Raw genomic sequence first — 27,642 nt, 5'->3', positions numbered from 1 at the left:
GGCACTGCCACCAGCAGTGAATGCCACTAATTTTATTGGCATTAAGAGCACATATCTTGAGATGGGGCAATTAGATTGTATATGGGATAACATTACAAGACAGTCTTTAGTTTGATGCCTACAGGATGTTTAGAAGTTAGTCATGTTTTAATGGTTAATTTCTTTGTTATTTTTATTTATATTAAATAAAAATTTGTTAGATGATAAACATTTGCTGAATATTCTTGCTGTTCTATAGCTCTTCTTAGATGGGGGCAGTTCTGTTCAAGCTGACTCAAAGAAAGAGCTTTCTCATTGAGGAAGTATCTGTTTAACATGTCTTGTTAACAAATGGTTGGTTTATTAATCTTGTCTTTGTTTTCTTAATTTGTATTATATCTAAATAGAATATAACTGGGCTCAATCCATGTCATATTTCCAGACACACATTGCAGTCAAGTAATTGTAATCGTCCCCCAGTTACGTATTATCTAATTTATTTACAAATATTGTTGTTTCTTATTGTAAACAGGCTCTAATAGATGAAGACCGGCTGCTATCAAGGCTAGAAGTAATGGGGAACCAGTTGCAAGTTTATTCAAAAGTGAGTACTGCTGTACATCAGATGAGGAAAAGGTCATGTTACAGTAACACAATATTACCTTTTTTTTGTTGTGCTAGCCCCCTAAAAATAAATGTATGTATTAAAGGCTGCAGTTGCAGAGAAATACATTCTGGCCATTCCATCTCACTGAATGAACCCAGAAGCAGCTATATCATTTTACATATACCAAGGGTGCCCAAAAGGTAGATCCCCACATAGAGAACTAAAACGATCAGGATACATTGCTAGCATGTAAATTTGTCAGTTTCTCTAATGCAACACATTTATAACTTATGGTATATACCTTAAATAAAAGTTAGAGGTCACACCTTGAAGTTTTTCTGGTATAGCGTATGTATAAAATGTGGTGCATTATTTTAGCAAAGTTGTGCATACCTAAATGCTCAAACAAGTTGTTGTTCCTGGTTTGTAGTTTGGGGTGCCTAGTGAACTATATTCCTAGCTAGGTACTAGAAGTCTGATATAGCCTTTCAGTGTTTTTCATATGCAATAACGGCAGTCACAAATAACGCAGGTAAAAACTGTTCTCTTTTACTCCATAGTTTCTTAGTTTCTCTAGTCCTTAGTTTCCTAATGCCATGCCGATAAATGTAGCATACTTTCAAAAAGACACTGACGTGTTATAACTTTCTCAGTTTTATTTATCATGTGTTCTGTAATGCTGTGACCAAGAACAAGCTGTCTAAGGAAGTTCATAAATAACTGTTATGTTCCATAATTTGCTCCTTTGATACCAAAGGTCATAATTTGGCTACTGACTGTTTTATTATAGAATCAAACAGATGACACTCTTCGTAAGGAGTTGATCGCTTTGCAAGAGGACAAACACAACTATGAAACAACAGCCAAAGAGTCCCTGAGGCAGGCTCTTCAGGAGAAAATTGAGGTGGTTCGGAAGCTGTCAGAAGTAGAGGTATTTGGGTGGCCTTTAATTTTTATTTTTACAACTGAAGTCTGTCTTAGACGCTGACAACTTGTGTGCAAATTGGCATGTGGTTCTTACCCTGTAATCTGGAACATATGATTTCAGGTATGTTTTTCTGCTTCAGCTTAAAAATAGATTAATAATTATTTTGTGATTAAAAACTTTACTATTTGCAACAGCTTGTCACTAACACTTTCCCTTCCCATATGTAAGCACACTGGATTCAAGGCTCAACCATGCTCTAAAGTCATCTAAGTCCCCAGGTTAGGGCACGTTTGTCAAAACAACTCTTGAATGCTGAAATCAGAGTCTCCATATTAAAGATCTCATCCACCTTGGCCACCAACTGCTGGAAGGGTGGCACACCTGTCTGCTAAGGGTGTTGTGTAAGAGCATGGGGAACAGTTGGAATGGAAGAATAGATTCAGGGATCTCTTTAATCTTAGTCACCCATCGTTCAATAGGGGGAGATAACATGGAAAGACCACCAAATATGTTATTTGGTGCTCACTCCTCCACCGCACTGCCATCACTCGCTAGAGATCTCAGCGTTTATGCTGTGTGGCATTTCTATTCCAATTTGTTGGCAAGTAAGTGAGCACTTAAGAATTGAGATGATTGTTTTGTCTCCGTGTCACTCCCATCTGTTTTTCCCATCTTGCAATTTGTCTAGAAAGCATAGAGAACAAATACCCCCTGGAGCTGTGTTCTAAAATCGTGTGAGGTCTCTATGTACTAGAGACCTACCCCTAATAGAGGCATAGTAATTGATTTGGAAATGGTAAAATTGATCCAACGCATTTGGGGATCCCTCCTTATACAACTCTTTCATAGGCGTAAGTATGCCCAATCATCAACCCAAAAATCCAGTAATTCAGATAGCAAAATATCCACCCGTGAGGTCCAGTTTGTAAGTAACAGGTGTCAGCTGGCACGGGTTAGTTTCCAGCTATGACGGGAAACGTTCAGAGCACCTCTCAGGGTGGCATCTATCAGGGGGTTATCTGTATGCATCATACCAAATGTGGCCCCACTATGCCAAAGCAAAGAGAGGAATTTTTCTCCAACCTCCAAATTCCAACCTCCAAATTAATGCTTTTAAGGGTTTTGATGGTGTTGTCCATCTTACCTGAATCTTACCTGATCCAGGTGAAATAGGTCTGGCAAAACCCTAGTGAATCGCAACGCCATGGCTTTTGCGAAAAGCTTAAGGTCTGTGTTCAGGAGAGAGATTTATTTATTTATTTAATTATGAAATATTTTACCAGGAGAGATACATTGAGATTTCTCTTGTTTTCAAGTATGTCATGGGTCCACAAAACATTGCATTGATACAATCATGACAGGTGCATTCTGTTTTGAGATATGTAGAGAAGAATCTCTTCAAGGGACACTCCAGGCACCCAGGCCACTTCTGCCCATTGGAGTGACTTGGGGTTAACATCTAGTAGACCGCCACTAGAGGGCACTTCCTGCTTCATAGCACAGAAAACCTGTGTTAGAGCGTGTGGTGTAATCACCAAATTAATATAAATATTACACAAGGTTCGTCTACATTAATAGGTATTTATTTAGAAGACAACAACACAATACTATAAATGTATCACAAACACACAGCCCAGACCCACGGAGCAACAACCCTTTTAAATCTATCTATCTATATAGTAATCCCCTTCCCCACACGTTTGATCTCACCCACGGTTAGGCCTTCACATCTAGTAATGGCTCACTGTTGCAAGTCCAACATCACATCCACCAAGGAAGAAAAGGAAGCAACAGAGTATAACATGGTTCACCAAGATTGCACATGGCGTCTGCACATCTGCTCAGTAGCACAGCCAAGAAGGAACAGAGAGGAATGAGGATAGAGGGGGGAGTGGCTATCTCTTTCCTGACTTGTAAATTACCATATCAAAGTAAAGCTTATCCCCTTGTAAGAAAGATCTACATGAACTTGATCACATGACCCCCGGTCACCATGCTAGTTTGATGACAGAATGTCACCACAGAGCGTCGCTGGACGTCCTCGCGCTGTGAGGACCTCCAGCGTTGCTCAATTCCTCATAGGAAAGCATTGAAAAGCATTTTCAACGCTTTCCTATGGGGAGCTCTAATGCTCATGCGGGGCATTGCTGCGCATGCGCAAAGGTTTCCCCGGCTAGTGGGTGGGATCAGTCTCGCCCACCGGCCGACGTAATGCAGAGGAGGAGGAGGAGCGGCGGAGGAAGAAGCAGCGACGTGAGACATGTCGCTGCCTCTGGTAAGTCACTGAAGGGGTTTTCACCCCTTCAGCAACCAGGGATTGGGAGGTGGGAGGGAGAGGGGACCTGCAGTGCAGGAAAATCAGTTTTGGCACTGGAGTTTCCCTTTAAAGGACTCTAGGCTTGGAGAAGATTTGAAAGTGTGTGGGAGGTCGTTCCATAATTGCAGTGCTCTGTAGGAAAAGGAGGATCGAGATGCTTTCTTTTTGTATTGAGCTAGACTAAATAAAGTGCTGGTACTGGATCGGAGGTTATAGGAGGTGGGAACAGCTGGGGAGAGCTTTCTGCTCAGGTAGGGTGTGAGCTTCCCAGAAAAGCTCTTAAATACAAGGCTGGAAAGATGAAGGGTGCGTCTGGGTTCCTGCGACAGCCAGTTTAGTTATTTTAACATGCCACAATGGTGGGTCCTGATATTACATTGTAGTACAAATCGGCATTAAGTTGGGTTTGCGGTGCAGGTGCATATACTACATACCCATAATCAATGATTGGCATCAGCATTTGCTGTACAATCTTTTCCTTTACTGTAGGGCTTAGGCAGGATTTATTTCTCTACAGGGCACCTAGTTTGGGGTAAAATTTGGATGCTAGTTTTTCTATGTGCAGGCCGAAAGATAGATTGGGGTCTAACAACATATCCGAGTATTTGAAAGAGTGGACTGCGGTCAGTGTGCTATTTGATTTTGTTTTGATGGATAGGTGTGAATTGTGTAATTTGTGTAATTTAGGTACTGTTCCAAAGATCAATGTGACAGTTTTGTAAGTGTTTAGGAAGAGTTTGTTTTTTTGCAATTCACTTTTCTACCTCTGTAAACTGGTCTTGGAGCACAGCCTCAAGCTGCGTTAGATTGGATTTGCTTGCATAGATTACTGTCTGCGTACATGTGAACATTTGAGGATTTGCAGACATTAGGCAGATCATTTTGTAAATAATGTGACTAGTAGGGCGCCAAGGATGGAACCTTGGGGAACACCACACGTGACTGGGAGAGGGAGTCGCTGTAAAAAATGGACACATATTGTGAGCTATCTGATATATGATTGAAACCAGATTAGCGGGCAATCACCAATACCTGAGTTTTTTTAGTTTGTGCAGTAGAATGTCTTGGTCTACTGTGTTTTGCATGACAAATACATTTCGAAAATGCTGCACCATAAGCCAGCCTTCTTAGCCATGCTCCCCATGCCACAATGATTTCCTTTTCAAATGTACAGATACAGCTCAGCCAGTAACCACACTGTGACTTTTAATTCACAGCCTTGTTGCAGACCGTAAGAGAAACTACAAACCGGTAGCTATATTCCTACTATACTCCTGCCTGTTTGGTCTCTCCTTCTAATGCAGATTGCATTGTAATTCAGATCATTTGGTGTTGGTGGCTGAGCTTTGTGTATACCTCTGATAAGGTTTGCACATATATACTTATTTGCAAGACCTCATTAACATTTATGCCCAGATCAACTCTATTGTGTGTATTGCTTGTGGATTCTTCGTCTCAAAATCAGTTACTGATCACCATAGTATTCCTGAGAAAAAAAACAGACTTATCAGTAATGGTTTGTTTAGCATGGAGTTACAGTTTAAGATATGGTTTCATCCAGGATCAGATCTCCTCCACAGTGATTTTACTCTGAAATTAGTGTTTTCCAGTGTATTGGTATCAATGATTTAACTGTATTCAGGGGAAGAACGAGTTTTTATAGTGCAAGAAGTTTCTTAAATTTGTTGATTTTCAGAACTGGCACCAGGCATGACTAACTCCACCCAATGGGTAGCACAGTGGCAATTTCTTGGCACCTCAGACGTGTTCTTTCATTATAGTCGTTGTCTTGAAATTTTTAGACCTTTTTAGTATTTGAGTATTAACACTGTGTTAGGAGGATGTGAGTTTGGGAATATAATTATTTTTTATGCAGAGTTGTAACTGTTTCTATTCTTCCACCAATCTTAGAGAAGTCTGAGCAACACAGAAGATGAATGTACCCATCTGAAAGAAATGAACGAACGGACTCAAGATGAATTACGAGAGCTTGCCAACAAGTACAATGGAGCTGTGAATGAAATTAAGGATCTTGCAGATAAACTCAAGGTAATTTGGAGTTGGAGCTTCGGGTGGCTATGAATTCACACAAGGACATATCTCTTGTATTGACTTTTAACTGATTAATTAAATGACTACAGTACAAGACTAGTTTCTAAAGTATATTGGCTCAGAATGAAAGTCATTGTACTGCTGAATTCATGTACGTGCTGTAGACATGCGAGAAATGTGTACATCAAGAGAATATGCTCTCTTTAGGTTCAATTACCTTCTATTCTGTGATGTTTGTGGCCAATTTTCTTTCCATTTCTACAAGTGGCTGGATTTTTTATGTGAGTAGTCATGGCAGGCATATGCCTGTGCCAGTAAAGCTTTCTTGGTCAAAGCTTTAATTCTACATGCGAATCACGGTCAGATCACTTTACCAGTAAGTGTCTTTGGCAAGTCACCTCCCGAAATATATCAGTTTACCGCAAATCTAGATAGATTGTAAGCTCGTTTGAGAAGGGCCTTCTTTACCTCCAATACCTCCGTTTTTATAAAGTGTCTTTGTACACATATAGATTGTATGATCTGTAGGCTCTGAAGATTTAGATGCTCCTTTTCCACTGTCTTTTTATACTGTTTTAAGATTATGAATATAGAGATTTAAAAGAAAAAAAATGAATTACTGGGAACGAGCAGTCGTGAGAATATTGCGGTAAAGCATATCCTTCTGATTATTTTCAAAGATTCTCTAATATTTAATTTCTATATTTGTAAAGCGTTTGTGGGATATGTTGGCACTATATGAATGCTAATAATAGTGATATTACGTGAATAACTTTGTCCGTTGGCCATTAAGATGGGATGTAATGTGGATGTGAAAGCACTTTGCAAATGTAAAGCCAATCCTGCAAATCTGTAATAAATTCCACTTTTCACATTACTAATTGCTTCTTCAAAATGGATAAAAAAAAATGTTAATGTTAATGACTAAAGGTATCTAAACAGTTAAATTTTAGTTGTTTGGATGGAATAAGCAACCTGCACGCAAAGTGATTACATATTGCTTTGTATGTAGTGAAGCAGCAGCTGGTCCAATTTTTGGTCGCAGATTAGCACAATGGGCATCTTCTTAGGCTTCAATACTTCAAGACATTCTTGCTTTTTATTTCTGAGGCAACAACACATCTTACTGATCACTTAATCCATATCCACATAATCATATCTAGAAGTCAAATATCTCTCCATTCACTCATCTTGGTTAAAGACCTCTGTATATGTTTTTTACTTTTATATCACACTTAAATGTAATGTCTCTAGGACTGAAACAAACCTACGTTTTATTGCTATATACCTGACCAGAGGAGTGTTTACTTTTAGTGCCCCAAAACCGAAGTGCTGGGTGTGCTTGCGGAAGCTGGGCACGGTTAATGTTTTTTAGTTTGCTTCCTTTTATTCTTTTTCTACTAAACAATTGACTTGCCACACATTCTGATTACATCCCAGGAAACACAGATGCATCTTTAAACCATCCAACCCCGAGAGATTGTGAGATGCATATCAACAGACACCTGTACACCTACAGTAAAGTCCTCACCTATCCTACTAATAACAATAAGGATTGTGTTTGTACCCCCACACTCCTGCCAATTTTAGGGTTTATTTGCAGAGCTGTATTTCCTGACCGTACCGTGTTTTGCAGGCAGCTGAAGGCAGACAGGAAGAAATCCAGCAGAAAGGCCTGACTGAAAAGAAAGACCTTCAACATAAAATCAGTGAGATGGAAGAGAAGGAGCAGGAACTACAAGCAAAAATCGAGGCCTTGCAGGCTGACAACGATTTCACCAATGAGCGTCTCACTGCTTTACAAGGTGAGGTTCATGTCTCCTGTCATAGTTTATTTGTCATTTTTAGTTTGCCAGTTTTTTTTTATTTTTGGAATTCTGCTTTCAGTACGGTTAGAGCTTCTTCAAGAGAAAACACTTAAGGAGCACAGCAGTTTAGGTAAGTGTTAATGCCCTGATTTATATGTGAAGAAAGATGGACAAACATGACAGGACATCTTCTTCTTTCTGCTATGTTAATTGCTGGTGTAAGGGTCTGGGAATGGCATTATATTCAAATTAAAGCTGGGCCCCCTTTTCTGCACAGTAAATGTGCCGGTGTTCTGTTAATCATGACTCACTAATACAATTAAAAAAAACAATTTGACGGCAGCCATGATTGCTGGAGGGAAGTTGTTATATTATTCTGCCTCCAGCAAAATTATGTAGGTTTCTTCAAGTCTTGACCCTAGCAGGCTTCATTCAAATACATATTGTATTAGGCTGGCTGGATTAATTTAAAAGGGCAAAGTTAGGAATAAAAAACAAACTTTTGTTTTGATAACCATACCTATTTATACATAATTTCCCTGTATATTTTCTTGATGCAGGAAAGCATGAAACTACATTTTATCAGAAATGCTCAACATGTGCTTATACATTTTTTTTATAGTTTTATGCTGATAAAAATATTTTTTGTAAAATGAAAGCACTGTCGATGGCCAAGACTGTTTGCTTTACATTACTTTAGCAGGTAACCTTAAGTAAAACATTTTTTTTACAAAAATTGTGAGTTTTGTTTGTTTTTTTACTTTTAAAAGTTTGTACTTGTTTTAACAGTGCTTAATATCATTCAATGTTTAAAAACTTTATTTAAAAGCAAGCACCTGATAGTATGAAAAATATTTCTGCCAGTTATCTACTCTTACCCTCTTTATATCTATCTATCGAGAGTTCATTGTAGAAATGTTTTCATGCTGATCATGCATTTGCTACATTTTAAGATACCCAGTAGGATATTCCTACCACAGGGCAAAAACTTCCGTGTAGTTTTATTAGATTACCCACTGGGTGGTTTACACACTAGCATCCTTGTATTGTATGACAAGTTTGAGATGTAATCTAAACTCCTATCTATACTCTATTTACATAGGAGTTAAATAGCTGCTTTTAATATTATGTGAGTGTAACTACAGTCATCCAGGAATGGGTGGATTGTAACATTAAAGAGAAGTATATGTGTCCAGAGGATACGAATCCAATAGACACTAAAAAGGTTCCTTGTAAAATATATAACTATTATTCGAAAGAGTCAACAATTAGATACATTTTATAAGGTATTTCAAGAAAAAGACATACATAACAGAGCCATAAAAAGGGGGCTCTATAATAACAAACTGGGACAGACTCCAAAGTGGGCTAGATGGAATGTGGACTGAGGGTGATAGTGGGAATAAACTACCTAACAGGGTTTTATAAATCCACTGGTGGGTAATGTTAAATATACTTTGCGTTATATGTGTGATAGCCTGTGTTAATAGGAAAAAATGAAATAAAAATGAAATAAAAAAATGAAAATAAATTCAGAACTCTTGTGGCTAAGGTTAATAGAAAAACACCACTATAATGGGAAATCTGAGTTGAATGGTTCACATTCCATCTAGCCTACTTTGGAGTCTGTCCCCGTTTGTTATTATAGAGCCCCCTTTTTATGCCTTTTTTTAAATGGGTCTATGTTACGCATGTCTTTTTCTCAAAATACCTAATACAATATATCTAATTGTTGTATCTGTCGAATAATAGTTATGTATTTTACAAGGAACCTTTTTAGTATCTATTGGATTAGTATCCTCTGGACACATATACTTATCTTTGTTGTTAAATTAAGGGTTGCACCACCCCCCCTGCCCCCACTGGTTCACTTGTACACACCAATAGTCCTGTTGAGGGACACTCAGTTTTTTATTGGATTGTAACATTCCAGCTAGACTCCTTAACAATAATCCCTAAAGTACACTAATAACTGTGCTTAGTCTGTGTGGTACATTATTCTTTACACACTCCTGATGGCCAGTAGATGGAGCTGCTTTGCAAAGTTTGGTGGAGGGGGTGGTTTTGTCCTTTGGTTTGATAATGTATATTTTTCAGGAGACTAGCTGGTCTCATAGAGGAAATAGCATTTCTTAAAGGGACACAATAGTCACCAGAACAAATACAACTTAATGTAGTTGTTCTGGTGAGTATAATAGCTCCCTTTAGGCATTTTCAAACACTGCCTTAGATGGCCACTGGAGAGGCTTCCTGGCTCAGGGCTGCACAGTAAGCAGCCCTGTTGTTCAACGTTCCCCACGTTCTGCATGGAGACGCTGAATTTTCCTCATAGAGATGCATTATTATTTTATTTATATAGCGCCATCAGATTACGTACCACTGTACAATGGGTGGACTAACATACACGTAATTGTAACCAGACAACTGGACTTACATTAACAGAGGTGTGGAGGGCCCTGCTCAATGAGCTTACATTCTAGAGGGAGTGGGGTGGGGTATAGTGACACAAAGGGTAAAAGTAGGGGTACAAAGTAGGTTGTTAGAAAAGTATTCACTTAGTAGGTATTTTTTGACAGTTGCAGGAGAGGAGTCATTGGGGGTGGGGGATAAAAACCTGCTAATAGTTTAATTGATATGCTTTCTTGAAGTGAGTTTTCAATGATTTTTTGGATGAGTGGAGACTGGGTGAAAGTCTCACGGAGAAGTAAAGGGAGTTCCACAGAAGAGGTGCAGCTCTGGAGAAATCTTGGAGGCGAGCATTAGAGGTGGGAGTACGGACAGAGGATATACGTGGGTCTTTGACAGAGTGTAGGGGCCTCGACGGGACATACTTGTGTTTTAGGGAGGATAGTTAGGTTGGAGCAGCATTATGTAGGGTCTTGTAAGCAAGCACCAGAATTTTAAATTGAGCCCTATATCTAACTGGAAGCCAACGCAGGGACTGACAGAGCGGGGTGGTGTGGGAGGTGCGAGCGGACAGGAAAATTAGCCTCGCCGCCGCATTCATTATAGATTTGATTCAATGCATCTCTATGAGGAGGTCCTGATTGGCCAAAACGGCATTTGGTCCCGCACTCATGACGATTTTAGCCAATCCAATGCTAATTAGATTGGTTAAAAATTGGCCCTTTTGAAATAAGGTGAGTTTTAAACTTTTATAGGGGTGCTAAAGAGGGGGCAAGCCACCTAAATTGTGGGTTCAACACAATAGGGTCAGGAATACATGTTTGTGTTCCTGACCCAATAGAGATCCTTTAACATAGAATATTGAAATAAATATATATATCTCCAACTGTTTTTCATGGCAGCGCTCTGCAACCCCCTAATTTTTGTTAGAGGGAAACTATGGAATAAAAGTGCCTATTTTTAATGCAATGTTTAGGCAATACATTGAAAATAATGTGAGGTGTGTGTGGGGGAAAAAATGCTCTCCACCTTTATAAATATGCAAACGTGATGGTGCTAAGAGTTACCCTTTAAATAAAAACCCCAAGATGAAACTAATCTTTTGTAATCTTAGGTATTCAAGTTGATGACTTCATACCTAAAATCAACGGTAATTCTGATAAAGGTATGTGTTAACTGTAAAATTATTTCACTCACTGATTGATTTGTTTAAGGATAAAATATTGTAACACACATGCACAATGTATTATTTTGTAACAATTAGTGATGTCCCGAACGGTTCGCTGGCGAACATCGCATGTTCGCGTTCACCACGGGTGGCGAACATATGCGATGTTCGGTCCGCCCCCTATTCGTCATCATTGAGTAAACTTTGACCCTGTACCTCACAGTCAGCAGACACATTCCAGCCAATCAGCAGCAGACCCTTCCTCCCAGACCCTACCACCTCCTAGACAGCATACAATTTAGATTAATTCTGAAGCTGCATTCCTTTTTTTTTTTTTTTTGTGTTTGTGTTTATTATACATTATCCTCCATAGCCAGTAACCTGTGTTTATTATACATTATCCCCCATAGCCAGTAACCTGTGTTTATTATACATTATCCCCCCCATAGCCAGTAACCTATGTTTATTATACATTATCCCTCCCATAGCCAGTAACCTGTGTTTATTACACATTATCCCTCCCATAGCCAGTAACCTGTGTTTATTATACATTATCCCCCCATAGCCAGTAACCTGTGCTTATTATACATTATCCCCCCTATAGCCAGTAACCTGTGTTTATTATACATTATCCTCCATAGCCAGTAACCTGTGTTTATTATACATTATCCCCCCCATAGCCAGTAACCTGTCTTTATTATACATTATCCCCCCATAGCCAGTAACCTATGTTTATTATACATTATCCTCCCATAGCCAGTAACCTGTGTTTATTATACATTATCCTCCATAGCCAGTAACCTGTGTTTATTATACATTATCCCCCCCATAGCCAGTAACCTGTGTTTATTATACATTATCCCCCCATAGCCAGTAACCTATGTTTATTATACATTATCCTCCCATAGCCAGTAACCTGTTTATTATACATTATCCCTCCCATAGCCAGTAACCTGTGCTTATTATACATTATCCCCCCTATAGCCAGTAACCTGTGTTTATTATACATTATCCCCCCATAGCCAGTAACCTGTGTTTATTATACATTACCCCCCCATAGCCAGTAACCTATGTTTATTATACATTATCCTCCCATAGCCAGTAACCTGTGTTTATTATACATTATCCCTCCCATAGCCAGTAACCTGTGTTTATTATACATTATCCCTCCCATAGCCAGTAACCTGTGTTTATTATACATTATCTGGTGTAACCGTAGCATACATTTAAAAAAAAAAAATACAGGGGGCTTGTCCCCTTTCGGGGACCCTTGGTGTTGTACGTGGCTGGGTGGAGGAAGAGACCTTCAATGACATCAGTGAGGACAAGGAACGGGACATGGCTAGCTTGGTATCCAACCTTCTGCAAATGGGCAGTTTGCGGTTGTGCAAATGGACTGTTTGCGGTGCGTTAAACGGGGAGTTTGGTCTGTCACTGTGAAGCGGGCGTAACCCTTACACTACCTGATCGATACAACATCATACCTGATGTTTTAAAGCACGTTATTCCAAACAATTTAGGAATGTTAGGTGATTTATGCCCTTTATGGATTAAAACCAGACTCTGCATCAACTATGTAATTTTCCATGGGAGTTTTGCCATGGATCCCCCTCCGGCATGCCACAGTCCAGGTGTTAGTCCCCTTGAAACAACTTTTCCATCACTATTGTGGCCAGAAAGAGTTAAACCCTGCTCACACAGTGATCTTGAAGTAGATGTTTAAATAACCATTTAAAGAGCATCTTACTCCACTGAATCCCAGTACTGCAAGGTCATCATCAAAAAGCCTGGGGCAACTAAAATTGGCCCCAGCACACAAATGGGGTCCCCTGGGGTTAGTGGTGTGTGCAGGAATTTAACCCTGTTCACACTGCAATCTTTTAATAGGCATTTAAATGCCTATTGAAATAGCTGTTTGCAGCACTGGCTTCCAGTGCTGCAAACACCTTATCTAAAAGTCTGGGGCCACTTCAAATGGCCCCAAAAGACAGAGGGAGCCCCATGTATTCATTGATACCTGGGGCTCACTGGTGTGAGCGGGGATTTAACCCTGCTCACACCACACATACAGGATGTTCACTTGATGTAGTATGGCCTAGAATGTTCTAATGTTGTTAATGGGTTGAACCATTTGTATTTGGGTTATATATTATGCCTGCTTTTCAGTACTTTAATTTCATACAACCCTTTAAATACCTTCAGTATCATTGAATACCTTTACACAATTAAAATGATGAAAGGCAAGAACACGCTGTATCTTGTAGCTCATGAAAGCTGCCTTTTTCAATAGTGCCAAAAGGTGTTGGCTCTAGAATGGTGTGGTGTGAGGTTCTGACATCTGAAATTGGAAGCAGATGGCTTTAAACTGTGAATCTAGTTTTGGCAAAAAATGCCCAGAGGAAATAACACAATTCTTACTGTGTTAACATGCTTTTGCTTCATTTCCCACTATAACAACTCTAATGATTTGTATGTGCTCGAGGAAACTTCACTTCAGTATAATCTGGAATGAAATAATTAACATGGCTTAGGTGGAAACAATAGATCATATTACGTGTGTGTGTTTGTGTGTGTTAAATATTCATGTGTGTGTAGTGGTCATCATTTTTTTAAAAGCGGATACTCTGGCGCTCAATCTAAACCATTTCCTTGTGATACCTTCAATAAAAGTGTTGCAAACATGCAATACAGTATCACCAATCTATAATCCATCGATATGGTAAAATTTTGCCTTGGGCACATCATTTCTTGGCAACTCCACATATTGTAAGTGCATTTCTTCTTTTTATCTTCAACACTATTCCTTACTTTCTGCACCATAATAGTCTTCCTCTGAGCATTTGTCTCAATCCACATCCAAATACGCTGAGGATCACTATAGGCGCTGCTCCATTCATCTGCACACACTCTGGTTTGGGTTGTTCCAGCTGCCTTCACAAACTAAATCATAAGCACTAGAAATCTCTCCCCCTCGTTTTTTTTTTTTTTAATTCTTTATTTTTGCTGTGCATATAAGCTTACAACACGCATGGGGTACCCCAAAGGCAATCCTCACGCTTTTTCATAAACATTTGTAACAGTATGGGGTATGTTGATGCATGCACAATTTTATAAATATTATGCAGTTTGGTATGATTATTCACGCTTTAGTGTCTCTAGAACGTTAAGCAGTAACATAACACATGTAAGGCAGGTAATATAGGTAACGTTTGGACTGGACTGCTTAAGTCTAAATAAGATGCTAAGTTACATTCTAACCCAGATACTCCTGTAGTTGCTTGTGTGATTACTGTTTAGTTGCATGTTAAGCACTTTGCGGTAAGACTAGTTTAAACAGTAGTTGTATGATTACATGCTAGATAAATGGGAGTGGTTGCATAAGCCACTGGGGTCGAGCCATCCACATTGAGGGTATCTGGACACGTTAAGTTATGTGTGTTGGTACAGTCGGTATCTTTTTAGTTAAATCTGTATAACCCCGGGCCCAGACAAGTCAGCATGACCTTCCCCTACCCTGGTTTAAGATAAAGCCTTGCCATTGGCAGATCCCCGCAGTCCCCGCCATTGGGCATATGAAAAGGACAGAAATAATATATATATTGATACGAGAATGTGAGGAAAAAAAAAAAAGGGAAAACGGTTTAGGCGTTAAACAGCTCCTATATGTTGGGTGACTCTCTTATGTTAAATCATATTTACATGTGGAACAGCCATTGTATGATAAACGGCATGTTTGTTCTCGTTCTGCTTATAGCGCTAAAGCTGGCAAGGTGTAAGGGAGTGGTTTTGTCGCTCTGTGGCGTCCTGTAGAAGCTGTCAGCCCCCTCCGCGTATAGGCTGTAATCTCTGTGGGGCAAGGAGCCTGTAGGGGGTCTGAGTGATGTTGTGATGGGTATACCGCTGTGGTCTCTTTATTTGGTCCGCTTGCCAGTCGGTTTTCTTTTTGCGTCGTGAGCTCGTCGGAGCGGGCTGTGAGGCGCCGTACGGCAGTCCGGGAGTACAGCACTGTACCTTGCCTGGGAGACCCACTCCCCGATGTGTCTGGAGGGTAAGTCGTTGTTTGTCTGGTATCAGTGGCTGGCGATGCGCTCACCAGCCCGTCGCACCAGCCCCTCTTCCTTCCGCCTCGGGCCTGCCCCAGGTCTGGAGCCGCGGTCTTGCGTTGCCTCTGGCGGGGTAGTCGTCTGGCCTGGGTAGTGTGATGGATACTTGTGTGCTGCAATGGCAGGCCTTGAGCCATCTCACGCCGTGTGCCACGTTGCTTGCTGCAGGCTCGGGGAGAGATCTTTTCATCCCTCTGGCATCAGCGCACATGGCGTCCGCCATCTTAACTGAAGTGTTCAGGCCCTATTTCAGGGTGTTAGTGTCTCTGGGCTCTGGTTTTGTTGCTGCGATTTCAGCCCCAGGGTGGAGACCGGGATCACCCCCACCGGTCCAGAGGGGGGGGGGGGGGGGGGGGACAGGGCCAGGTCCACACGACTTTGGGCCCCGTTAGGCAGGATAGTGAAGCAGCGGCCTTCCGCCCCACTCACCGCCGGAGTAGGCCCCGATTGGAGCACCGATGACCTCTCCTCCAGGGGACTGCAGCTCGAGAAGCCAGCCTCACCCTGGATCCAGTGTCCCCTTTGTGCCGAGGACTGCCGCTGGTGGTCGGTATTGGTGCTTAGAATCATAGTGTTCAGGCTTAAGATTTGGTTTCTTGCAGGAGCTGAGTGTGCATGCAACCATCCAGCTCGGCGATCCGGCCCCGCCCCCTTTTGTTTTTTTTTTCACGAGAAATAATTTCTCTACTGTTCTCCCAGAATTCCCTGCTGGATATGCAGATGAGGATCATGTTTCAGACTTCATCTCTCATTTCTGCAGGCACCCTTGATAATAGTGGAGTGCTTTAAACACAGGACCAGATATCTACCCTCTTTCTATGCATTTTCTGAACACAAGGCTGCAAGTTACAGCTGACTGTATTCCTGGATACTTGACTAGGATTGCATCACTAAAAGACACTGCTAGTAATTTTTAAAGAGCCGTACAGGTCATTGCAGATCACGGAAGTGTCTGGCAAGTTTCCTGGGAATTTCTTGACTGTAAAGGTAGTGTTAAGCATAAATGGCGGCTCTAGGGTATCGTGTTCTAAAATACTATACAAACAGTTGCACATAAATCAGTAGTCATTTAAAAGCTGGGATAAATGTCTTGGTTATACTTTGACATGCATGGTACATGCACCCCTTTTTTTTGGCTAACTCATATATTGTATTACAATTTTGCAGTATGCTACCCATGACAGTTTCACTGTTTGATATGCTGCTCAGTCTATGCAAGGTCCTGGTGTACCTTTGAAGCAAATATTTGCAGTTTGGCATAATTTACATAACTTCACAGTTTGATAGGGAAGCAGAAATCTTACCAACTATTGCTGTTATATGTTGTAGACATAAGTTACCATTACCCTGCTCAATTACATTCTTATGTATGCTCAGTCACCCCATGCCTGTTGGATGCTGCACATTCACATACCATGAATCCAGGTGCAGTCAGTTATGGTTATAGAAAAAAATATCACTTTTAACCCCTTAAGGAATTAAGGCATTTGCCCATGTTTTGAACCAAAACAAAACCTTGAATTTGAGCTATAGGTCTGTCCAACCGTAATTCAAGGATATCTCTTCACATTCCCCCATAATATTTATACTTTTTTAATGGACTGAAATTGCTTTCATTTAACGTCCTATATGTATACCTAAAACAACTTAACGTGTCAATAAAATGTTAAAAATGGGGCAGGGAGAAACACAAATGTTTGCATGTGTAATTATGAATGAGACCGGTTCACAGTCCATTATATCTCTAAGCCTTGCACTCGTCTCAGTTGGCTGGGGACAGGTTGTGAGACTTTGCCAGGGTCTATTCAGACACTGGAGGGTTTCACCACTTCACCCCAGAAAAAAACGATTGCTGCGGTTTTCTGAATAAGTTAAAGGGCTCTGTGACTTCCAGTGTTGCACATAGCTCATTGGTCAGTGTGTAGCCACTTAAAATGACCAACACTAACCACAGGTATCCATTGATACCTGAGGTTAGTGGTGTGAGGAGGCATTTAAATGCCTATTTGAAGAGCCGCTTGCAGTGCTGGCTTCCTATGCCGCCCTACAGGCATTTAAGCCCACTTTACATAGAACTACATTGAATGTCCTAATTAATGTTAGGAGGTTATAGGAACATACTAACATTGCAATTAAATGTATCTAATGTTATTTTTTTCACGTTACCCAACTGAAAAACTGTTATTAATCATAAGGATTAGAAAACTTCACAAAACCTACCTTTATTCCAGGTCTAGGAGAAGCAATCAAATTCCTATTTTTTTTTTTTTTAGAGCACAAGCTTCGCAATCGCCGTGCTCTGCCAGTCCAATGTACAGATAAGGGTTGTTTCAGTGCTTCTATGTTTTTGAATGAATATATATATATATAATTATTTTTTTTTATTTTTATTTCATTATTATAATCCAGCACACACTAGTAGCCAGACTTGGCTTTAGAAACCTTACTTATTGACATGTAGCGCTTCCGTTGGTTTTGCCTTCTTTTCATTACATGTTTCTCATTCCAAAAGTGGCCTTTGGATTTGTGACCTCAGCAGTTTCAGTGACCCACAGCTTCTTGTCTATTTGTGTCACTGTTAAGTCTTTCGGTTTCATATTGCACACACAGATTAGTCAGGAATTTATTTTCTCTATATATATATATATATATATATATATATATACACAAGTATATTCTTTGAGTCCTGCCTAACACAAACTTAAATTGTAACTAACACTTTGTCATGACCGCTAACGAACACACACAGTTGTTAATAGTTGGATGGCGAGAGAGCAGGTATTTGCAATGGAAAGTATTAATAGTCACCACTTTGCCAGAGATATTGTATGTCTGCACTTGGCAGTAAGAAGGCTTCCCCTAGGTAAGCAGGTGAATGCCTGAATGACTTGCTTGGTCATGCAGGTCACACAGCTGCTTCACTTTCCAGCAAATTGCATTGTCGGATGGACAAGTAATTTCGTGACTTTATTTTCCCTGTGTTTATGCATTCTAGTTGAGTATTCAGAAATTCCATAGGTCAATGTAAAAATTTAAATTTATGGCAGACTTCTTATTTTAATTTATTTAAATTTTTTAATAAAATAGAAAATACGGTTTACCCCTCCCTCTGGTTACCTTGCGGAAATGAGGGGGGACCTCATTCTTATTTCTGGTAGTCCAGTGTGTGTGTGTGGACTACCAGATTGCAGACCGTATGTAAAGACTCTTGCAAACTCTGATCTCATGGTATTGAGATCCAATCCAGAGTCCTCCCACAGAGGGGAGAGTTTCTAAGTTCACCCTTCCTCCTGCCAGCACTCAAGGTTTCCCAGCAGAACAATGTCTAGAGCATAACACTGCCTCTTCCTGACTGCCTTCTTCCCAAAATGTATCCTGCTGGCATCTCTTCCCAAGGTAAAAACACACATGCACCCGGCCATCCACCTGATCTAAAAGAAAACCTGATTCATCAGACCAGACAACCTTCTTCTATTGCTTCATGGTTATGATGCTCATTTCCCCATTGAAGGCACTTTTGGCGGTGGACAGGATAATGGGCCCTTTCACCAGTCTGCGTATTTGCAGCCCTATATGCTGCAAACTGAGATGCACTGTGTGTTCTGAAAGCTATCATGGACAGCATTAAGTTTTTCAGCAAAATGAGCATCAGTAACTCTTCTGTTTGATCGGACCAGACCGAGACAGGCTAGCCTTCACTCTTCATGTGCATCAATGAGGCTTAGGTACCAATGACTCTAATGCCGGTTCAACGGTTGCTATTTTGTAGGTGCTCTGACCCAGTTGTCTAGCCATCACTATTTGGCCCTTGTCACAGTCGCTCAGATCTTTTCACTTGCCCATTTTTCCTCCTTCCACACATGAAATTCAAGAACTGACTGTTCACTTGTTGCCTAATATATCCCACCCCATGACAGGTGCCATTGTGACAATATATTCCGTGTAATTCACGTGACCTGTCAGTGGTGTTAATTTTGTGCTGTGCTGGAATTTTTTATATATTTTATATCTTCAGCATTGGATAAGTATTTAGGTAGCACACAAACACCCTTGTTTCTGTATGTCAAGTGTGTGTGTGTATGTGTTTTTTCTTCTTTTCTTGCTTATGTTGGTTATGATTAATTTGCCCACTATACAGCCTTGCAGCATATGTTGGCTCTTTATAAATCACTTTTAAATGTATCAAAAGTTTATGTTCCTAAATACCTGTGAAGTATATGCCACATATTCTACATAAGTCAAACGTTCTAAAACTGACTACTTCTTTTAGGACGTCCGGGTACTCCCAACACCATAACCACTACAACTCACTGGAGTGTTCCTTTATCATACAAAGAAAATTTGTGCTCCTTGATGTTTGAAAAGGTTTAGCTCTTGGTTCATTTGTTCCATTGCAATCATTTTCAAACAGACTTGTCTGTTTTTTCGTTTTTTTTTCAATTTGCTTCTTAGGATAAGTACAGTATTGTTTACAAAGAAGGAAGTGACCAAACCCCTCCAAAATAACACATTGTGTTCAGCAGCTTCCTAAATGGACAATTGAATAATTTAATATTATTCTCCTACTTTAATCCGGCTCAAGGTGCTAAATTGCTCTTTGGTGAAATGTTCAACTCATATCAAAACTCTGTGTTTAACCCTGCAACTCCCAACGGTCACATAATCACCGTACTGTGAATTAACTGTAACATCAAGCAATTTATCTTGGCATACAAAGAGTTATGTATTTTAATTATATGGTATTTCTAAGTATGTGTACTAGGGTATGTAGAATCAACTGGATTCTTTTAGAATGGCTTTAAACATTAGATGGTATTGATAATGCTAACATTAGTCTGATCCTCCCAAGAATCTAACTGTAATCTAGCTCAGCGGTAGGCAACCTCTGGCACTCCAGATGTTATGGACTACATTTCAACTGAATCTTTGCCAGCATGATAGCTGTAAGAGCATTATGGGAGATGTAGTTCACAACATCTGGAGAGCATGATGGCTCATAAAACTGAAAAGTTTAAAGGAACACTATAGTCACCTAAATTACTTTAGCTAAATAAAGCAGTTTTAGTGTATAGATCATTCCCCTGCAATTTCACTGCTCAATTCACTGTCATTTAGGAGTTAAATCACTTTGTTTCTGTTTATGCAGCCCTAGCCACACCTCCCCTGGCTATGATTGACAGAGCCTGCATGAAGAAAAAAACAAACTGGTTTCACTTTCAAACAGATGTAATTTACCTTAAATAATTGTATCTCAATCTCTAAACTGAACTTTAATCACATACAGGAGGCTCTTACAGGGTCTAGCAAGCTATTAACAAGCAGGGGATAAGAAAATCTTAACTAAACAGAACTTGCAATAAAGAAAGCCTTAATAGGGCTCTCTTTACAGGAAGTGTTTATGGAAGGCTGTGCAAGTCACATGCAGGGAGGTGTGACTTAGGGTTCATAAACAAAGGGATTTATCTCCTAAATTGCAGAGGAATGAGCAGTGAGTTCTATACACCAAAACTGCTTCATTAAGCTAAAGTTGTTCAGGTGACTATAGTGTCCCTTTAACGATGAGTTTGACACGAGGGATGTCTCTCAGACATAATTACCTCACACATTTCCTTTTATTTAGTCTGACAATCAATCAGCCTCTTTTCGTTAACAAGTTAACTTTTTATTTACTCTTCAAAAGTTTCACATTTGAAAAAGATGGTCCTATTAATAAATATTACAAATATTGGGAGGGGGGGGGGGGGGAGGGAGGTAACAAAGCCATTTTATCAACACTAACTTTAGAGTAGCCTATTTTACCATTAGTGGAATAGTGGTCGTGGAGTCTAATACTTTTCTTGCGATGTCAGATTCTGTAGAATTCACAATGTACTGCATCTTTTACACAAATAACCATGACTACCATTTTTTGTTGTATAACCCTTTCAGTTTGGCATTAAAAAGATTCTCAAACTCTTCATTCAAATACTGGTTTTCTAATTTCCTTTACTGGCTCTGCGATTCATTGTATGAAGTTAGGAAGAATATGTTTTACTTGTTATCAGCTTAAAAGCAGCTTCTGTTGCCGGTTGATTTCCTTTCTGAGAGTCAGACTTGATTTACAGTGTAGATATTTGAGCAGTAGAGCAGAGTCTATCACTACCCAGCAATGATTGAGGGGAGGGTTCTTTTCTTCCTTTAAATAAGGGCATGGAATGTACACCACTAACAAGTGTTAAGTAGATTGCTTTCATATGACTAACATTTCCTCTCTTTGGCAGACAAGCTTATAAATGACGAACATCTGACCAAAGTGGAGCAGGAGACGCTGCATCTGAAAGGTACAGTGGATGGGTTCTAACATATGGGTATTTGAGATCCTATAAAAGATTACTATTCCAACCATACTTAGGCTGGACATTTAGAGAAATTAGAAATGAAGGGGGCAAAAATTATGGAATTGAGAAGAAGAGGATTAAAATCCCATGGGACCCTAGGCTGGTTTATCTATTTGTTCCCCTCTTCATTCTTTTACATAGAGGTAATTAATTGGGCCAAAAAATTGTATAGTTCTGGGGCCCCATGTCTAACCCCATGGACATGAGGCAGCAGCCTATGGGTTACCTTATGGATAAGCCTGCTCTGTATTGTATGGACATGTTGCTTCCCCTCTGGTGGGGTAATATTTTTTAGCCATGGTGGTGTGGATGAAACGATGAGTGTGTTTTGATCTATTTTCCTCTACACAGTATCCTTATTATCTATGAAGGAAGACCGGGTCATCATAGTTCTTTTATTCTCAAAATTTGAATCAGTTTTTTTCAAATAATTTAGCAATATTCTGTCAATCCACATAACTTGATACTCTTAATGGGTCGTTTATCAATTATTAAAATTATTAAGATGTATGATTGTTTTCTTAACCTTTTGCTTTATATACTTGGTCTACCCAAGACAAATTTTGTTTTCTGTGTTTACACTAGCAAAGTGCTCTGTCGTAATCCATGCAGTGTTACTTACTGATTTATCCGTTTCCACTTTGTCATTTATATTACTTAAAGCTGCTTAAATAGGATATTGATGTGAGTGAAGCATAGTTCCCAAGTGTCATAAAACAGGTAATGAGTTCTTATTTGAGAAGCTCCAGACATTTTATAAATTGTTGCTTTCAAAAACAAAAAAAAGCTTTTGATTTCAGTGTCCACAGGGTTAAAAACTTCCCTTTGACACTGCATGAGTTGGCAGCTTCATTTATCTCCTCCTAAACAGTGATCCATTCCAGGGTGATTTGAGGCAAATTTTGTCCATACATGGTACTGATTGAGTAGCATAGGGTGTCTGACTGATAAGCAGAGCAGTGATTCTCTGGACATCAACAGCATCAAGCCTTGATTAACTGAAGTGAGTGCTAGCTGCTATATACTATAATGCAGATATTTCAGATATTTTTTTTTATTTTTTTTAAAATAATGAATTATAAACTTTTTTTTTTTAATTAAATGTTTATACACAATTATTGTGTTTCCTCCATTTAAGGAGGGGGGGGGGGGTTAATGTTTGCTGTAATATATATCATGTTTGAAAGGTTTTAAGAACTGCTATTATAATCTTATATTTGTAGTACTTATAGCAAAAAAACAAAACACTGATGTGGCCCATGAGCTTACAATCTAAAGCACCCAAATGAAGGCACCAGCTATTGCAGATGTTTATTAAGTTAGATGGTGATCAGAGGTGGTTAGAAAGTATTTTAAGCAGATGAAGAATCAACTTATTCTTGGTTAATGAAAAGTATAGCTGGGGGAGTTATTGGTTGCAGAGTTTAATTGAACATTGTTGTAATGGCTCAGGATTGGAACAGGGAGCAGATGAAATTTAACCTTTATTGATATCTGAGGTTATCTGTAGTCTATACTGGGTCCAGAACTGGAGCCGTTGATAGTTCTCTTTATGTTGTTGGGAACGGACAACCGTGTGTAACTTTATTTTGTAATTAAATGTAAGGATCATTCGCTATGACTTCATTGCTTAATTTAAAAATACAATCTTTTTTTTTTTTTTTTTTTGGCTAAAGAAGAATGTGTTAAGGCATAACCCTGGGGCAAATTGTTACACCTTTCCATATGTACTGAAAACTAGTAGTTCAAAATATAGCTGTTTTATATTTGTTGTGAACATTTATTCAGAGACTCACTGCTCGAAGTTGTCAAATTATTGTAGTTCAGAGGTGACAGGTTTTCTTTTTAATTCCTTAACACCTGTTGGGTTCTCCAGACAATCTGTCAGTTAACCCCTTCAGGACGGAGTCAATAGTGCACATTCTGATCAAAACAAAACGTAAACAAAAACTAGAATTTGCGCTATATGTCTGTTCACCCGTAGTTCCCCTCTTTCATATTATATGCACCCACACTTATTATATATCATTTTTTTCAGGAGAAACAGGGCTTTAATTTATCATTAACTATTCATATATGGAACATAATTCATTATGAATAAAATAAAAAAAAATGTGAATATAAGATTTTTTTTTAAATTTGTATTTCCGTCTGACATTTTAGCTGTGAATGTCATAATACTGTTAGGTTTTATTACACAAAAATGCACATATTTGTAATCCGCGAAGTCTCACGAGTAAAACAGTATCCCCCCATTAACAGGTTTTATGGTGTTTTGGAAAGTTACAGGGTCAAATATAGAAGGTTCCATTTTCAAATAGAAATTTGCCAGATTGGTAATGTTACCTTTGAGACGGTGTGGTAGCCCAGCAATGAGAATTACCCCCATAATGGCATACCATTTAAAAAAATAGACAACCAAAGGTATTGAAAGTGGGGTATGCTTAGTCTTTTTTAGTAGCCACTTAGTCACACACACTGGCCAAAGTTAGCGTTCATATTTGTTTTTGTGTTAAAAAAGCAAAAAACAAATATTTGGCCAGTTTAATTGAACATTGTTGTAATGGCTCAGGATTGGAACAGGGAGCAGATGAAATTTAACCTTTATTGATATCTGAGGTTATCTGTAGTCTATACTGGGTCCAGAACTGGAGCCGTTCATAGTTCTCTTTATGTTGTTGGGAACGGACAACCGTGTGTAACTTTATTTTGTAATTAAATGTAAGGATCATTCGCTATGACTTCATTGCTTAATTTAAAAATACAATCTTTTTTTTTTTTTTTTTTTTTGGCTAAAGAAGAATGTGTTAAGGCATAACCCTGGGGCAAATTGTTACACCTTTCCATATGTACTGAAAACTAGTAGTTCAAAATATAGCTGTTTTATATTTGTTGTGAACATTTATTCAGAGACTCACTGCTCGAAGTTGTCAAATTATTGTAGTTCAGAGGTGACAGGTTTTCTTTTTGATTCCTTAACACCTGTTGCGTTCTATGCCGTCACAACGGCTTTAAAGCCCACTTAAAGCGTGACGGCATAGAACGTCGTAACGGCGGGAAGGGGTTAATGACTAGCAATCCTTTCTGGTCAGTCACGTGGCTTTACATCTTCAATAATACCCCAGCCCTCCAAAGAAAAGCTTTGTACCCACCTACCTTTGATGGAAATTAACTCTCTTAAGAGAATTTTATATTTTGTATTTTACATTCTCTTACATATTTGAGTCCATTGCGGATTGTTGTGAATGCATGTTGGATTAGTGCAGCTGTCACTAGCCTGGATTTGTGCACACGCATAAGAGGCCTTATTTGGCAAAGCGTGTTGGGAATACTAAATTATTACATTACATAATGTTTCAAGCATTGACTTTCAGAATGATGCATGGATTTTTCTTTCATTTCTAAGGGGTCTATCAAAAGCTCTCCAAAGCAGCCAGCGTGTGTAAAAATAGCTCTCAAAGAGCGTTAACGAGTGGTGAAACTTGAGCCTCAGGCATTTAGCACTGATATGAATCAGCATGTTGCTATCTTCTTTGTTATTGCGGAAAGCATTCAAAAAGGAGATTACAATTCTGTTGAGATATGTAGATATATATAAAAAATGAAAATTAAATTATAAAATGTCAAATGGGGAAAAAAAGTGGGCAGGAGTGAGGAGTGCCCACTTCAAATATAAAGCACTTACAAGTTAACATCATTTAGGTGAGGATTGTCCATTTAAAATGTATTCTAAGACCAAGTTGTATTGTAACTAGTGGTTACAATGCACTTAATATTATTACAGTATGTTGGAAGGCGATTGCATAGAGTAATGTGATTACTACAGACTACTGAAAATGGCACTTTTCCCAATTACGCACACAGTACATACAATATTTTAATAAAGTTTTTAGATTATAGCATTGAAATGAAAGATCATCCATACAGCCTTGATATGGCCTCTATTACCCATAACTAATATTCCTCCTATTATCGTTTCTTTTTTGTTTTGTTTTTGGGTTATGTTTTTTTGTTTTGCCAGTTGACTAGATTGTTTGTAGATGTTCTAAGCACCTCATATGGTTTGTTTTAAAAAATATTTCAGGTAGTCCTGCAGAAGTAAAAGATTCTGATTTATCAGATACCCTCAGCCCAAGCAAAGAAAAAAGCAGTGACGACACTACAGGTATAATCTGTGTGATTTGATGGCATGTGTGGGAAAGGTGGATTAATTGAAGCTCTAACTTAAGTTAAAAGATGTATTTATTTTTTTTACAAGCCTGAAGTTGTGTTCCCTATCAAGGAACCCCTGTTCACCCTTCCAGGGTCTTTTTTGGCTCAAGGTTTGTGCATGGAGTTGGCGGTAGTCCCTCTGTGCCTGTGCCCTGATGACAATATGTGTAGTCTGCTACCATTCTGAGTTGTTCTATTGTGCCTCCTCATGCCTGTCCTTGGGTTCAAGTCCATTGTAGGCTTGAGCTTATGATATGGCCATTATTGCTGAACTAAATACTTGTGCCAAAACGTGTGACTAAGTTTTATGAATGCACTAATGATATGCATTGTTCCCCCTACTTTGCCCTCCTTTGTCACAGAGGATAGTACTTGTTCGCTGCTTTTAAGCATGATTCCTGTTTCATCTTTGTATTCCCTCACAAACTTCAGGACCTACTTGAGAAGTATGTGTTGTATAGCTGTAGGATTGAACACATACTTGTGTTGAAACTGCAGTGCTTTTTTAATGTAATAAATAAATGATCCTCTTGCTGCAGAAGGATTTGAGGAGTCTGAGGTGCAAGATAATTTTTTTCTTATTTACCATCTCTATGGCAATCCAGCATTTTCTTGATCCTGAGGCTTTTGTAACCTTATTGTGAATGAATTGGACAAGCCAGGGATTGCCTTGGTTCTTTACCTACATTTATTCAAATGTTTCCTATTGTATGAAATGTATATTTGTTACTCTGTACCAAAGATCGATGGGGCTTTCTTGGTCATTGTATGTTGGTATATAATTCAAGGACCTCATGGGCAAGACTGTGTATGTGTGTTTTTCTGTGTGCGTGTCTGTCTGTGAGTGTCATTGTTTCTGTCTGTGAGTGTCATTGTTTCTGTCTGTGAGTGTCATTGTTTCTGTCTGTGAGTGTCATTGTTTCTGTCTGTGAGTGTCATTGTTTCTGTCTGTGAGTGTCATTGTTTCTGTCTGTGAGTGTCATTGTTTCTGTCTGTGAGTGTCATTGTTTCTGTCTGTGAGTGTCATTGTTTCTGTCTGTGAGTGTCATTGTTTCTGTCTGTGAGTGTCATTGTTTCTGTCTGTGAGTGTCATTGTTTCTGTCTGTGAGTGTCAGCGTGTCTGTCTGTGAGTGTCAGCGTGTCTGTCTGTGAGTGTCAGCGTGTCTGTCTGTGAGTGTCATTGTTTCTGTCTGTGAGTGTCAGCGTGTCTGTCTGTGAGTGTCAGCGTGTCTGTCTGTGAGTGTCAGTGTGTCCAGGTGTCAAATCGGTGAGTATATCTGTTTCAATTAGTGTCTGTTTAGGTGACCGACCTCCTTCCAATCAGTCTCATGAGAAAGGTGTTTTTGCTCACCTGTGTTCCCACGCCCTGCCTCCATGACGGAGATAATCAGTCTTGCTTTCCCATAGAGATGCATTGAATCAGTGCATCTTAATGGGGAACATTTAGCATCTCTATGCAGAGTGTGGAGATGCTGAACGTCCGCATGGGACTAGGAAGCACTTCTAGTGGCTGTCTGAGTGACTGTCACTAGCCATGTTACTAGGCAGCAATGTAAACACTGCCTTTTCTCTGAAAAGGCAGTGTTTACATTGAAAATCCTGCAAGGACAGGTTATAGACGCCAGAACCACTATATTAAGTGGTAGTGGTTCTTGTGACTATAGTGTCCCTTTAAAGATTGTATT

At 39.3% G+C, this 27,642-nt stretch overlaps 1 protein-coding gene across 5 annotated transcripts in view; it reads left to right on the top strand.

Moving 5' to 3' along the window:
* SLMAP (sarcolemma associated protein) overlaps positions 1-27,642 on the top strand; it is a 148,200-nt gene that overhangs the window by 105,081 nt on the left and 15,477 nt on the right. For 2 of the 5 annotated variants that reach the window (XM_063426872.1, XM_063426873.1), the window contains exons 7-14: positions 512-583; positions 1,377-1,517; positions 5,743-5,880; positions 7,520-7,688; positions 7,771-7,821; positions 11,212-11,262; positions 21,629-21,688; positions 25,830-25,910. In XM_063426872.1, the coding sequence (XP_063282942.1) occupies positions 512-583; positions 1,377-1,517; positions 5,743-5,880; positions 7,520-7,688; positions 7,771-7,821; positions 11,212-11,262; positions 21,629-21,688; positions 25,830-25,910 (763 nt within the window). Of the gene's footprint in view, positions 1-511; positions 584-1,376; positions 1,518-5,742; positions 5,881-7,519; positions 7,689-7,770; positions 7,822-11,211; positions 11,263-21,628; positions 21,689-22,673; positions 22,749-25,829; positions 25,911-27,642 lie in introns of those variants that run through there. The other 3 variants (XM_063426874.1, XM_063426876.1, XM_063426875.1) reach the window with 2 other exon arrangements.

The sequence above is a fragment of the Pelobates fuscus genome, chromosome 7 (assembly GCF_036172605.1).
Source record: "Pelobates fuscus isolate aPelFus1 chromosome 7, aPelFus1.pri, whole genome shotgun sequence".
NCBI lineage: Eukaryota > Metazoa > Chordata > Amphibia > Anura > Pelobatidae > Pelobates > Pelobates fuscus.
The sequence above is the reverse complement of the archived record's forward strand: the minus strand, read 5'-3'. Positions and strand labels throughout refer to the sequence as shown.